At 54.3% G+C, this 14,985-nt stretch overlaps 1 protein-coding gene across 1 annotated transcript; it reads right to left on the minus strand.

Annotated features, from left to right (window-relative positions):
- Positions 1 to 532: 532 nt before the first annotated feature.
- On the minus strand, positions 533 to 14,985 carry PCIF1 (PDX1 C-terminal inhibiting factor 1). Its single transcript, XM_003253670.4, has 17 exons — positions 13,355 to 14,985; positions 10,583 to 10,750; positions 9,048 to 9,190; positions 8,832 to 8,956; positions 7,564 to 7,701; positions 7,289 to 7,419; positions 7,021 to 7,175; positions 5,307 to 5,454; positions 5,128 to 5,211; positions 4,786 to 4,885; positions 3,520 to 3,682; positions 2,665 to 2,837; positions 2,433 to 2,519; positions 2,164 to 2,348; positions 1,387 to 1,480; positions 1,115 to 1,290; positions 533 to 1,029 (listed from the first exon to the last, which is right to left on the minus strand). The coding sequence occupies exons 3-17, from the start codon at positions 9,169 to 9,171 to the stop codon at positions 798 to 800; spliced, it is 2,115 nt and encodes a 704-aa protein (XP_003253718.1). The 5' UTR covers positions 9,172 to 9,190; positions 10,583 to 10,750; positions 13,355 to 14,985; the 3' UTR covers positions 533 to 797.

Consider the following 14,985-nt stretch of genomic DNA (forward strand, 5'->3'; position numbering starts at 1 on the left):
TAAGTCTGGTGATCCACTAGCAGGGCAGACCCTTGCTGCAGAAGCCTGGCAATGAGAGAGGTGGCTGGTTCAGAGATGGCTGAACCAGCAAGAGCCCCAGCAAGCACCTTCAGACCTGCTTCCTCCGTGGGCCCCAGGGAGCATGCGCTCTGTGCCTACAGATCCCCTGAGGCTGCTCTCCTGAGCCTTGACTGTGAGGCACACCCAGCTCTTCGCTCACTGTGGGGATCCAAGGCCAGCAAGAGTCTGGCCTTTGGGTTGAGGACAGGCACAGCTCCCAGTCCCCTGATCCCCAGGGGTATCCATGCAGGCCCTGCTGGGGGAGTTTGGAGCTAGGGGATGCAGGGCCTTGGACTCTTCGGACCTCCTAAGCCCAGGCAGAGGCCACCAGGGACCCAGCTGTGTGGGACCCCAGATGGGGGAGTGAAGGCCCAGGGGCCATGAGAAGGAGCTGCTGGAGGGAGGGGAGTGTGGTCCCAGAAGTAGCTCCAGCTGCCTCAGCCTTCTCTGCCCTCAAGACCCTCACACATTCTTGGGGGGGTTTCTGTATTTCCTTTTACAAATGAAACAAGGTGGCAATAGGGTGAGGGGTGGGGTTGGGAAGGCATCAGGACCTATATACATGGGACTTGGAGGGAGTTTGAGGTGAGGAGTTAGGGACAGGCAGGGAGGGGAGCCCTGGCAGAACCATAATCTTCCTATGTCAGTGGCAGCCGGGGTCCCTCTCAGGCCCCAGGGGCCCGAGTCCCAGCAGTCCAGACCAGCACCCCTGGGGCTCCTCCTCCCCGCAGGATATGTTAAGTGGGGTGAGGCTCGCGGCTAGGACCCTGCTCACGGCCCGAGTCCCGGTCCTTGGCCTCCGAGGAGGACGATGAGGAAGAACCAGAGCTGTGGCTGCGGCCTGACTGCCGGTAGGCAGCACTCAGCTCCTGCAGCCGTTCAGGTGTCGGCGCCCACTTGGCAAAGCCAGGGTCGTTCTGTAGGAAGAGCACGGCCGTGTTGTGGACGGCCTTGTAGTGCATTTCCTCCCTGCGAGCAAAGACAATGGCTCAGGGTGGGGCTGGGCCTGGCCTGGCCCGCCCAGCCTCCTTCCCCTGCCCTCCCTGGCACCCACTTCTTGCAGATGTGCTGGGAGCCACTGCGGTACTCATGCTCAAAGGCAGGCAGGATCAACTGGTGGCGTTTGAAGCGGCTCTGCTCCATGCGGGTGAGCGCTGGTGTTGGGGGTTCCCGCCACTCAGGGATGAACACGATGAAGGACAGGGGCTCCGGTGAGCTCTCAAGCAGTCTCTGTGGAAGGGGACACAGGGTGGACGTCAGGGACTACCTCCCAGGTGGCTGGCAATCCTGCCTGTTGCCCACCCCTCGCCCTGGCAGTGCACCCACCTCAAAGTGAGAGACCATGGCATCCATGAGCTCCTCGCAGAAGGGAGGGTTGGCCTCAAATGAACCACTCAGTGGAGCAAAGTCTAGGCAGGGCCTGGGGACAGGAGTGAGCATTCTAAGTCCCATCAGGACCCAGTCCCTCAACCAGAAACAGGTGCCACCCCCAACCTGAGGCAGCCACACTGAAGAGATGGCCTGTCCAGAAGCCAGCATTCGCCCTAATTCATTGCGGCACAAAGCATGACTGTCTCCACTGAATGAATGAGGACAGTGAGTGAGACTCAGGCTGGGATGCCCATGTTCACCAAACGAATTCAAATCCAGTTCTGAGCCCACCACCACCACAGCAGAAGCTACACCCAGGACCCCAGCTGCTGAGCTCTGGACCTCTGGAGGTCCTGACCATTCTTCCTTCTGGAGACAGCATTACCTTCTCTAATCTGCGCTCACCTCCACCCCTAGTTTGTAAGACCTCTGAGATCTGTGGCCCCATTTCTCACTACTCTCAGGGCCTGGGACCACGTGTTCCTATTCCACCCTGAACTGACTCACTGAGAAACCCACAGGCCAGCTTAGGGGTGTCACATGCCTGTCCACAGAGCCAGAAAAGCTCAGGCTCCCAAAAGTTAAGCAACATGTCCAAGGTCACATAGCTGGTAAGAGGTGGAGGCAGGGACTCCACCCAAGCCTGCCTGACACTACAGCCAGCAGAGGCGGGCCCTGTGCTCTGGAGGACCACTTCCCTGGCCTGGGTAGAGGGCAGCCCTTGGCCCTCACCCGCGGGAGCCAAAGTAGCCGTCTGTGTCGGGGAAGGCAGAACAGTACTGGCGGAAGTAGCAGTTGAGGGGTGAGGCGAAGCACTCGAAGCTGACGCCAAAGAGTCGGTGGAGGGCCTCAAAGACGTGCACAGGCAGCGATCCCTGCAGGCCAGTCCCCTCGTAGAGGCCCACGCCAAACATCATCTGTGGAGTGGCCACAGTCAGCACCTGGGGCTCACCCTCCCTGTTCCCTCCTGGGGAGCCCTCCCTGCTGCCCCAGGCCTGTACCTGGTACCGTCGGAGAAGACACCAGACCCGGGGCAGGAACCTCTCAAAGGCAGAGTCATCAATGCAGCTGTAGCGGTAAAGGAGCCACTGTGGAGCAGGACAGAGAGGAGTGGCCTTCAGCAGTGCTCCCTCATGTCCTCATCACTGGCCTCCTACTGGGGACTCTGCCCAGGAAAGATCCTAGGCCCTGACTCACGCCATCAGCTAGGGCCTTCCTCCCCATAGCTCTTACCAGCTTGCTGAAGTAGTTGCGGCTGACCTTGACCATCTCTCCCTTATACCGGATGCAGACCACGTTGTTCTCCATGTGCATCTCCACGCTGGGCATGGGGGGTGCAGACACAGCCAGCCGGACTGGGTAGCAGTACACTAGGCGGGGCTCCACCTCAGGGGCCTCCACCTCCTCTGTGGGCAGGGAGAGCAGTGAGGGACCACACTCCTCATTCTCACGCTGCAGCCACTGTGGGCCACATGCTTTGTACCAAGAGAGGGAAGTCCCATTCCACAGATCAGTATACCGTGGCCCAGTTCAGTAGAAAGGGAATGAAAAGCCATAAAAAGAAACCAGCCAGGCAACTGGCTGGGGCAGAAACTGGTGGCCTGTGTCAACACACTCAGTACCGAAGCAGGCCCCCATATGCCGTGCCTTGGGCTGGTAGGCAAGAAGGCTCAGGCCTATGGGTCGTGCTGCCAGGCAGAAGAACAAGTACTGCATCACCATCATCGTAATAGCGACGATCCCTTATTTGGGGATCTTTTGGGGCCACATGGTTTACCTGAGTTACCCGTGAGTACTCACAAAATCCTACCACCAGGTGCTACACTTCAGTCTGGGGAAAGTGAGGCTTGCAGAGAATGGATGTAAATTCAGGTACACCTAACTATGACTCCCAGCCTATCTTTCACCGCCACCATCTGGCTCTCCCTTTATCACTTCTCCCTGTTTCCCAGAGAAGTACAGCCAAAGGACACAGCAGGTTCTGCCCCAAACCAGTCCCTGGTCTTGAGGCTCAGTCTCACTTGTCCCTTCCATCAGGGTACAGAGCTGATGGCATCACAGCTGGCTCCTCCTCCACCTTTCCCCTACCTGAGATGTTGTTTTCCTTGAGGATGGCAAGGTGCTTCTCTCGGATCCGTTTGACGTACTCCAGGGAGATGTGGTAGATCTTACTGCAGATGCCTTCCACGGAGTCCTTGGCTGCGGCCGAGACGTGGGGGCCACACTGCCTCCGCAGGTGCTCCAGGCGATCCTAGAGGAGACATTCTGGATCAGGGCGCTAGTGGAGGCCAGAGGGGCTCAGCTGGGCTGGCAGGTAACCGCAGGGCTGTTGGAGTCCAGCAGTCCTTGTTTTGAAACCAGCTCTGCTGCTGACTAGCTGTGTCACTTGGACAAATCCCCTGGCTTCTCTCAATCTTATTCCTCAAGTGTCAAGGGGACACGAGATACCTAACAGGGCAGTTTGAATATTAAATGTGATCATTTCCCTTAAGGGCTTACCAAATGCCTGGCATACAGTAAGTGTACAGTAAATGCCAGTAGCTTTTGTTGGGGTTACACTGCTAGATCCCGTGATAATTACTGGAAACACAGACAAACCAGCATGGTCCCAGCTTACGGTGTTTGCAGCCTATTGGGGAAAGACACAATTACAAAACAGGGTGCTTGGTTGCTGCAGACTTGAGATTTGAGCTTTTAGCTACTTGCAAAGATGACTGTCGGGATTTGTAATTTTGCTGAATCACACGTGTAAAACTGAAGAGTGAGAATGAGTCACTCTGGCTAGTGAGTACACCTACCTTTGTCACTCTCTACGTGTCAAGTACACAGTTACTATCGTGAAGTGCGAAACCTTGTCTCTTGTGAAATATGGTCCTGAAAAGAAAGCCCATTGCTAGTGCTGGTGGAGAGGTTTAAGAAGTGATAGGTTTTGGCCAGAAAACAGAATTGTTTTGGACACATTAAGAGTAGGGAATTGAATCTGATGGTAGCTCTTAACTATGATATGAACACACACACCCAAAAAAGCAGGCTGTCAATCTGTTTCCAAAAATCTACTCGAGGGAGATGCTGAACATTCATTAGGCTGAAAGGCAGCTATCTGTGGTGTGTGGCCAAGCATAAGACTCCATTAAGACTGTTAACGGAAATGTTCTGTGGGAGAAAGCCAGGAGCCTAGAGAAACATCTCCACAGTCATGAGTTTGGGGACTGACGAATGTCGAACGTCTGCCGTATTGCACAAGAATAGGCCACTGGGGGAGGCCTTGCCCAGCCTGGAGAGGCAGAGTAGGCTTCCTGGAGGAAGTGGCCACAGAGCCCTAAAACTGGCCTTCTCACCCGGGGACCCACTCACCATGTAGTCCTCCTTGGAGGCTGAGTGGTCCTTCCGAAGCCAGCTAAAGGTGTCTTCCACATTCCATTTGACCACCTTCCTACTGTCAGGGGATGCACTCCTGCCAGTCAAGGGGAGGGCAGAAGAAAGGAATGGCTCGGCTCCACCCTCCTCGTCCTAATTCCATGGGCTCGCTGGGCATCAACCCCTGGCTTCCATCACAGCCCTTGTTCTGCCTTTGGGAGCTGGCCCCACTTCTGCCACCGAATGCAATGGCAGCCCTGCATGAGACTGGGCAAGATGGCCTATGAACTCCCACTTTAATCACAGACCCATCTTGCCTGGGGCAGGAGACAGGCAAACCTGGACTCGATGAGCCGCCTGGCAGCCTCCGCATATTTAAAGAGCAGGCGCTTGGCTTCCTCCCGGAACTTGATTCGGGATAATCTGCGTTAGAGAGTGGGCAGAGTTAGAGCCCTTCTGTACATGACTGGGCACAGAAACCAAATGGCCCAGGGTCATCCCCAGCTGTGGGGCTGTACCTGATGGGAATGTCGTTCATGATTTCACGAAACATGGAAGGTGACACGACTGGTTCACAGTTGCTGGGCAACAGGGGGTCAGATCCTTTGTCTACCACCTTGCGCTCCAGCATCCAGCGGTTGAAAGACTCCCGTGGAGGCTCGATGCCTGCAGGACAGGAGAGCTGCTGAAGGCCTGGATTTAATCAAGCAGTCCCACTTGGAGCTTGGCACGTACAGGAAGCATCGCATTCAGCAGTAAGCAAGACACAGTCCTACTTCAGAAGCTTCTAGGCTGCATTTCCCAAAATACATTCTAAGAATCACTAGTTTTATAGTGTTAGTAAGTATCTAGCCAGGTGTAGTGGCTCACACCTGTAATCTCAGCACTTTGGAAGGCTAAGGTGGAAGGACAGCTTGAGCCCAGGAGTTCAAGACCAGCCTGGGCAACACAGTAAGAGCCTGTCTCTATAACAAAAAAAAAAAACAACAAAAAAAAGAAATTAGCTGGGTGTCCCAGCTCCTCGGGAGGCTGAGGCAGGAGGATCGCTTGAACCCGGGTGGCTGAAGCTGCAGTGAGCTGTGGTCGCGCCACTGCACTCCAACCTGGGTGACAGAGCGAGACCTTGTTTCAAAAGAATAAAAAGGCCAGGCGCAGTGGCTCACGCCTGTAATCCCAGCACTTCAGGAGGCCGAGATGGGTGGATCACCTGAGGTCAGGAGTTCGAGACCAGCCTTGCCAACATGGAAAAAACCCATCTTTACTAAAAATACAAAAATTAGCCAGGCGTGGTGGCATGTGCCTGTATTCCCAGCTACTTAGGAGGCTGAGGCAGGAGAATCGCTTGAACCTGGGAGGCAGAGGTTGCAGTGAGCCGAGACCGTGCCATTGCACTCCAGCCAGGGCAACAAGAGCAAAACTCCATCTTAGAAAAAGAAAAAAAAAAAAAAAAGTATTACATAATGTAAAAAAAAAAAAAGGGTGAAAGGCCAGAGAATTCTATATTTGAGCAAGGTTAAATAGGTTTCTTACTAATCATAAAAATTAAAAACTAGGCCAGGCATGGTGGCTCACATCTGCAATCCCAGCACTGTGGGAGGCCAAGGCAAGCAGAAAGCTTGAGCCCAGGAGTACAAGACCAGCCTGGGCAACATAGCCAGATCCTGTCTCTTAAAAAAAACTGGCCAGGTGTGGTGGCTCATGCCTGTAATTACAGCACTTTGGGAGGCTGAGGCGGGTGGATCACGAGGTCAGGAGTTCAAGACCAGCCTGGCCAACATCGTGACACCCCCGTCTCTATTAAAAGTACAAAAATGAGCTGGGCATGGTGGTGTGCACCTGTAATCCCACTACTCGGGAGGCTGAGGCAGGAGAATTGCTTGAACCGGGACCCAGGAGGAGGATGATGCAGTGAGCAGAGATGGTGCCACTGCACTCCAGCATGGGCTACAGAGCAAGACTCCATCTCAAAAAAGAGAAAAATTAGAAACTACAGTTTATTTAATACTTATCCATTTTACTTAATGCTTATCATAGAATCCTAAGGTATAGATACTCTTGTTTTTTTGTTTTTTTTGAAATAGGGTCTTGCTCTGTCACTCAGGCTAGAGTGCACTGGTGTGATCATGGCTCACCACTGGGCCCCACTCTGTCATCCCCAAACTGGCCTGGCCAAACATGGCTCTTGCTAAAGGTGGGTGGAAATAAAGGAGGCCGCAGCCCAGAGGCAGGTACCCTCTCGCTGCTGGCACAGCTCCCGGTAGTGCTGCCGAAGCTTCAGGATGAGCTGAGAGCGGAGCAGCTCCACTTCGGGGTGTGGGGGCAGCACCTCTGAAGGCCCCCGGTGCTTGATGACAGCATTGGTCTGGATGTCCAGGTCCCAGTAGACCCTTGGGGCACAGAGAGGAGTGATGAGGATGTCCTGCCCACCCACACCACCCCACAGTCCCAGACAGGCTGACGTTAGCAATGGGTGCCCTCAAGCCAATCAGCAGGGACTCACTCAGTGGGTCGTAGGAGAGCTGCCTGCTGTTTATCTTCAGGGGACGTACCCCACATCTTCAGCACTGGGGTTCCTGGGATACTGGGGGAGCTGGGCACCGACTGGCCTGTGGGTGTCACTGGGATTTCAATCTGTAGTGAAAGTCACAAAGGTGTCAAGTCAGGAGATTCACCAGAGAGGATCCATCCAATACAGTGTACACCTGGTGAACTGTGTCCCGGGCCCCCCTCCTGAGCTGGCTGCTCGGCAGCCGGTTCCTGGCCGCAGACACTCACCTTGGGCTTCTTCACACCATTGCCGCTTGGCTGCTCTTCCGAGAGCTGCCGCTTTCTGGGCTTGTTCTCAGCCGGGGGGGTTTCCACCAAGCTTGAGTCTTGGGGCAGTGGGGTCGCATTCAGCCCCAAAGGGTCCGACTGGTGGAGGGAGACCAGCAGAGTTGCAACCAGGGCCAGCGGCTTAGGAGCCACAGGACTTTGAATCCTCACGCCCTCCCACCCCTGCTCCTACTCCTTAGAGAAGAGCAGAGGGGCTGGGATACAGACAAAGAACACTGGGCTCCAATCCTTCCTGCAACTTGCAACTGTGCGACAGGGTGTGTTACTTCCCTTCCAGTTCTCTCACCTTCAGAATGGCCATGCTAAGCTCTACATCACCACTGAGATTATTAAATGAGTCAGTGAATATGACTTGCTTAACATGGGATCTGGCATGAGATCAGTACTCATCACACATTATTTTCCTCAAGAACAGAATGAATGTGAGGAATAAACGAAAAGCTCAAAAACTGCTTATTGTTGTACAAAGCAAGGCCCTGCAGATGGGAGTCTTGGTAACACCAAGAGAATGCATGGTGGTGAGTAGTGTGGCCCTGAACTCACATCAGGTGTGCATCCTGCCCTGCGTATTACTGTGAGGTCTCACGCCAGTCATTCCCCATCTTTGAACCTCAGTGTCTTCACACGCAAAATGGAGATGCCAACTGTCTCAACTGTGCCCAGTAAAGAAATGCTGCCCCAGCTGAGAAAGACCCAAAAGTCCATGTTCCCGCCAGACAGCCCATGCCTGTACTTCCCGTCGTACTGACATGTCAGATCCTAGAATGTTCTTTTCCTCCCCACACTCACTCGCTCTCTCACCTTAAACACTCATTCTCAGAGCTTTTCCCATCTCCTTGCCTTCCCCAGAGTAGGTCAGGATCTAGATGTATCCTAACACTATTCCTCATACGCAGACCACAACCGTAATCCTACTGTCTCCTGGCAGCCCATGGGTGCTCTGCGACCGTAGGGAGCAAGTCTGCCTTGTTCATTCCTGCCTTGCAGCATAGCACCCACTGTGCAGCAGCTGTGCAATCATCTGTTTGTCAGTCTACCCCATTTGAGTGTAGGTTCCATGAGGGCAGGGGCTGTGTCTGTCTTGCTTGTCATTGTATCTGCAGGTGCCAGCACAGGGCTGGGCACTGAACAGCTGCTCAGGGTACATTTGGGGAAAGCCCAGGTGCCAGAGGCCACTCCGAGACCCCCCACCCTAGGCTGGCACTCACAATCACGTCATGCTGCCCCAGCACGGGCATCTCCCACAGGGACTGGTTGGTGAATCGGTTGAAGTAGTAGGGACGATTCTCCCTCCGGCTCCAGCACTTCTCCCAGCCTGCATGCACCAGCTCCTCTGCAAACAGGCACGGAGCCCAGCCAGGGTCAGGACTGCTCCCGGGGTGCCCTTCCTACCCCACCACCCCACTACTGCTCCCCCTCAGTACCTGGGAGGTCCTGAACCAGGCGGATTGGCTTTGGAGAACAGGGCTGGCTCTGATTGGAGGTACCCGGGGAGTGACTCAGCAGGGACGCTTCCTCCCGGGGGCTGCCGTGATTCTCATTGGCCATCTCCGCACCCACACAGGACCTGCCACACAGAGGACCGAAGAATGTCAAGCTCCACCCCCTCACCCGCCAATTACAATCCACCCAGGGCCCCAGTGACCACCCACAGATGTGGAGAAATCCAATCAGGTCCTATCCTGGAGGGTCAGCATGGTGCCACACAGCAGCCCTGGGACCTAAGCTGCAATTCCAGCTGTTCAATGGGTGCACTCCTGCTGCTTCCTCTGCCTGAAATGCCCCTCCCCCTCTTCTCTGCCTGGCTTGCTACTGGGTTCACATCCTCCAGGAAGCCTTCCTTGACTCTCCCCTCCCCAGGCCAGGTGGTCAGAGCTCCTCCTCAGGGCCGTGAACACCTCTGTCGCAGCATTCAGATGGTATCATCTATCAGCTGGGTTTGTCTCCCCACTAAACTGTCAGAACTTCCAGGAATAGGAACTGCGTCCAATTCAGCTCTCTGCTGGGCTCAGGCGTAGGACCTGGACCCAACAGGAGCACTATTGATTCTGCAAATATTTACAAAGCACCAAGAGCAGCAAACAAGACAGAACAGGGTCTGCCCTTGAGAAGCGATTCCTACAAGAAGGAATAGTAACAACTCTCAGGAGATGGGATTTTACTGCTCCCATCCAGTAAAATCTAAAAGGAACAAAGTACACTAGGGAAGAGCATGGAATCTAATTGGTCACCTTATTTTACACTACATGGCAGGAAGCAGCTATTGCTAAAATAACCAATGCAACCGAGAAGGACTATCTAAGTGACTCCTTCATAATCCCCAGGTGAATATTTACTGTAAGTACCAGCAAGGAGGCCAGTTCCTTCAGATATGATTCCCTACTCCCCCACTCAAAGCACACCCAGCAAGAGCCTCAGGAGCTAAAGTGCTTCTGGCCTGGGGCCGTCAGACAACTGGGAGCTAACTGAGATAGAACTGGTGATGCTAAAGTTGTTTTCAGTAGGTCACACTACCCAAAAGAAATCAAACTTTTACCCACAACAAGACCACAAAGGCAGGCTTAAACATCAGTTATCTTTTCATGCTGAAATTTTATCAACTCATTGTGGTCACACTGATTATCTCATGCTGATCAGAGGCTCTGATTGGTTGTTGACGACATCATAGGAATCATTGGGACACTGATTTTATTGTACACTCCATCACAGACGTCTTCATTAATTTAGGAAGGGAAAAGTGAATGGTTACTCCATTGGTACAGTTTGGCAGATAAAAATGCAGGGGGCAACAGGACATACGTACAACAAAAAGGGCCTTGGTAACAAAAAGGTTGAGAACCACTGACCAAGGTACGAAAAAAACGAAGCTGCCTTGATTCTCTGGGCAGGAAGAATTCCTGGTGCCTTGGGGGCTGAGCCCACAGGTTTCAAGACTCAATGAAGTCCCCCTTTCTCTCACCCTCTGGGGTCTGCAACGCTAGCATGAGAGGCTTTTCTTCTCCAGCCGGATGGACCCCCACAGGGTCCCACAGAGGCAAGGAAAGGCCTGCAGGAAGACTCAGCACAGGCGGATGGGCTGATCAGCAGTGGAGTGGACGGGGGCCCAGGGGATTCCTTGCATCAGCAGCTGGAAAGCAAATAGGAAAATAGTCACAGGGCTGTGGGATGCTGCAGGGCAGAGACAAGAGGTGCAAAAACAAAGATCAAGTTGGGGGCCTCCAGGGCAGGACACACCGCGAGAAGGGATGATGGAATACAGGGGATGAAAATGATACCTCTTAAGCTTTCTCACCAATAGGTTTGCTTTCATGGGCATGTGACCTGCGCGGCTGCACAGGGATCCACATTCAGGAAAGCCCTGAGCTTGGTTTAAGGCTCTGCTGTCACTGTCTTAAAATTTTTAATAACTTTTTAACAAGGAGCTCACCTTTTTATTTTGCACACTGGGCCCCACAAACTCTGTAGCCAGTCCTGCCAACTGAAGTACCCTTAGGCTGGGCACGGCGGCCTTGGCAACTTGGGAGCTGGGGATTTCTTGAGGCCAGGAGTTCAAAACCAGCCTCAGCAACATAGTGAGCCCCCAGCTCTACAACAAATAAAGCTTTTTGTTTGGTTTTGGTTTTCTTTGAGACAGTGTCACTCTGTCACCCAGGCTGGAGTGCATTGCACGATCTCAACTTACTGCAACCTCCAACTCCTGGGTTCCAGCGATTCTCATGTGTCAGCCTCTCAGTAGCTGGGATTACAGGCATGAGCCACAGCTGGCTAATTTTCTGTACTTTTAGTAGAGATGGGGTTTCACCATGTTGGCCAGGCTGGTCTCGAACTCCTGACCTCAAGAGATCCACCCACGTGGGCCTCCGAAAGTGCTGGGATTACAGGTGTGAGCCACTGCGCCCAGCCCAAATAAAAAAATTGCACCTGCAGTCCCAACTACTCAGGAGGCTGAGGTGGAAAGGTCACTTGAGCCCAGAGTTCAAGGCTGCAGTGAAGTATGTTCATGCCACTGTGCTCCAGCCTGGGTGACAGGGCAAGACTTCATCTCTTAAAAAATAAAATAGGCCGGGCACGGTGGCTCACGCCTGTAATCCCAGCACTTTGGGAGGCCCAGGTGGGCGGATCACCAGGTCAGGAGATCGAGACCATCCTGGCTAACACGGTGAAACCCCGTCTCTACTAAAAATACAAAAAAAAAAAAAAAATTAACCCGGCGTGGTGGCGGGAGCCTGTAGTCCCAGCTACCCGGGAGGCTGAGGCAGGAGAATGGCGTGAACCCGGGAGGCAGAGCTTGCAGTGAGCTGAGATCGCGCCACTGCACTCCAGCCCAGGCGACAGAGCAAGACTCCGTCTCAAAATAAATAAATGAAAAGAAAAAATAAAGTACCCTTAGAACAGAGAAAAATCAACAAACATACCTATCACTGATCTGGGGGGGCACAATCCCAAGCCTCCCACAGCAAGTCAAAGACACGCTCTGAATAATGTCTTGCAAAAACAAAAACATGCAAACACATTATGTGACACATCTTGTTCGCCTTTATTGAAAAATACTTTCCCCAAGAAACATTCTGTGATATTGATGCACCGGGTAGATGAACTTTGCAGAATACGCACAAGCGGCACAGCTTAGTGTGAGGCTAAATGGGGACACTGCAGTATTTCCAAAGCCAGCTGTGCATCAGAATCATCTTGGAGTTTGTAAAAAAAAAAAAAAAAAAAATCAGACTCCTGTGCCTCACTGCGCATCTCAGAAGCCAGAAATACGGAGGAGAGGCACACAAGAATTTGTATTTTTAAAACACACCCTAAGAGTGACTGGGAGACAGGATGACTCATTTTTTCACACTGTTTGAAAAAAAATTTACCCATTTTTTGCAATTAAAACCATTTTTAATTTCCTATGTGACTTGAGTGCAGCAGGTCTGTGACCGAAGCACGAGCCCCTGGGTTGGACAGACCCGGATTCCGGGCCCTTCTGCTTTCCGGCTTATAAACCGGAATCACTCGACCGTTATATGTAGAGTCCAGCATTGTACGCTCCCAGTAAGACATAACTGCTCTTAAGATAACGTTTTTATTTATCCTGTGGCTTCCCGACCCCCACGCATACCGCAGTTTGAGAATTACCGCTGCTCAAGAATAAACAACTGTATCTGCGCAACCAGAGGAACCCACCAGAAGCCAGAGTCCGAGTCCGGGATTGGAGGCAGGTGGGGCGGGACCATCTCCGCAATGTACCAATCAGAATTCTCCGACCCAGTAGGGAGGAGTCAAAGAGCGAACAAAGTACGCAGGCGCGACGGCGCGCGAACGCGAGAAGCCCAGCGCGCCCGCGCGCGCGCGCACCTTCCCCTCCCCCTACCCCAGCGAGGGTGGGCTGTTTGGCGCGCGCGCGCGCCGGCCCATCTCCCGGGCTCCGCCCCCCGCCCCGCCGCGCGCTCCCGCCCCCGGGCTGAGGCGACTCAGAGTCGGAGCCCGACACAAAGGCGGTGGCGGCGGCAGCAGCGGAGGGGCCCTAGAGGCCGCTCCGCTCGGGCTCTCCGGGCCCACCTCCCTCACTTCGGCCACCGGCGCGGCTGCCCACCCGCGGGTCTAAGATGGCGGCGGCAATAGAGACGGGGCAAGCGGCAGCCCCGAGCAGAAAGCGCCGGAGAGGCCGCCGCCCCCCAGCTTCGGATCCCCAGACCCTGGCGCGGCTCGCTGCGGGACCATGGCTTCCTGGGACTCTTACCTGCCCGGAGCGGACTCGAGGGGACGCGGCTACACGTTCTGCTCGACCGCCCGTTTTGCCGCCTCCGCCTCGCCCTCCCCAGCGCCGCTGCCGCCATCTTGTGTCCCGGGCCGGGACTCGGCGCTGCGCATGCGCTGGTACCGCCTCTGAGGGACCTCGCCACGGCCGCGCCGCCATCTTGAGTGTGGCAGGGTCGGTTGGCTCCTCGCACCCAGCTTGCTTTAGGCCCCCTCCCCTTCTTTCCATCCGTCCCTGCTGTTCCTTGTGGCGCTGAGGAGGGGTAGACAGCTTTGTAGGCCTGCAGGTGGACTGAGGAAGGAATGAATTCACTGGCACGCCCCCGCCTCAGTTTCTCCCTCGAGCACACACGCAGGAGCCGGATGTTCGCGGTGGGCGGTGGGCGGTGCGCGGCAGGGTTGGACTGAGCGTGCGCACTAGGGGGCGTGGGGCTGTCTTAGAACCTGCTGGGGTCTCGGGCTCTGCCGCCGGCCCAGGGGAGGTGTTCTGGTGACGTATGCTCCGGACGTAGCAGGGACCTGGGTACTGGCACCCGCGCGGCTCTGCCGCTTCCGGCCAGTCTTTTTCCATGTCTGGGCCTGTATGCTGCGTGGTGTTGAAATGTTACGAAGTCCTGCCCCATGCCCGGGCTACATACACATCGAACCCAAGCTGTAAAGGCTCTTGAGTAGAAGCAGCTTAAACTAGCCTTGGGGGGCAAGTAATAGAGATGGCTTTTGGCAAAGTTGGGAAATCAACTAAATGCATTGTAGGGACTTTCCAACATTGACATCTGTGGCCATTAGTTGCAGTTCAAAGCCTCACTGAGCCCTCAAACCAGCTACAGCGGGTAGCCTAGCAGGGAACTGGCAGCTGTGAGGTGCTCCTCATCCGGCTCCCTGCAGGATTCTTTTCGGTAGGGCCCTGCAGGCGTCCGAGTGGTAGCTCCACCCATCTCCGGCCTCCCCAGCAAGCAGCTCTTCCAGTGCTAGCTTGGGAAGAGGACAAGCTTGCCACCTGCTGTCAGACCGGCGCTTGTGTGGAGCCAGGGGCTGTAGGTACCCCGGCTGAGTAGCCTCTCAGATGTCCATGGTCCCGGCTGCACGCCAGCGTGGGGGCAGGCAGGCGGACGCTCGAGAAAAACGGAGGCACTGGTATGAGTAGTAATTGAGAACGAGGGTTCAGATCCTCATCTGATTTCAATCCCTGCTCCTCCACCCAAAATGTGTGGCCTTGAAGGAGTTAACCAATTTAAATTTTAGTTTCCTCAGTGGAAGATAATACATCGCCTACCTCATAAAGGTTTGTTGAGAATTAACTCAGGTGATGCATGTGAAGTCCTCAGCACAATACCTGGCGCTTCCTAAGTGCTGAATCAGTTAGCCGTGATCATCTCACAGTGTTGTTGTGAGCATTGCTCCAAGTAGATTTGAGCCCTCCAGAAAGAAGCCAGCTCTATATAGGCACAGCAGTTCTGCCCTCGCAGAGCTTCCCGTTCAGATAAGAGGCCTGATGGGAAACCAGACTCCTGGGCCGTCTCAGTTCTGGAAGGGTGGAGGGCCAGCTTTGATTTATGTCTGCTGCCCTGGCATAATTACTAATATTGCCTCGTTTTTCAGAAGTGCCCTGCTTTG

This window comes from Nomascus leucogenys, chromosome 13 (genome assembly GCF_006542625.1).
Source record: "Nomascus leucogenys isolate Asia chromosome 13, Asia_NLE_v1, whole genome shotgun sequence".
Taxonomy (NCBI): domain Eukaryota; kingdom Metazoa; phylum Chordata; class Mammalia; order Primates; family Hylobatidae; genus Nomascus; species Nomascus leucogenys.

What these genes read in the sequence shown, in the direction of transcription:
- PCIF1 (XM_003253670.4), bottom strand. Translation starts at nt 9,171, where the DNA reads ATGGCCAATGAGAATCACGGCAGCCCCCGGGAGGAAGCGTCCCTGCTG. An exon ending in CCTGGTTCAGGACCTCCCAG is followed by an intron (nt 8,957 to 9,047) that starts GTACTGAGGGGG and finishes GCCTGTTTGCAG; the next exon opens with AGGAGCTGGTGCATGCAGGC. An exon ending in GCTCTCCTACGACCCACTGA is followed by an intron (nt 7,176 to 7,288) that starts GTGAGTCCCTGC and finishes CTGTGCCCCAAG; the next exon opens with GGTCTACTGGGACCTGGACA.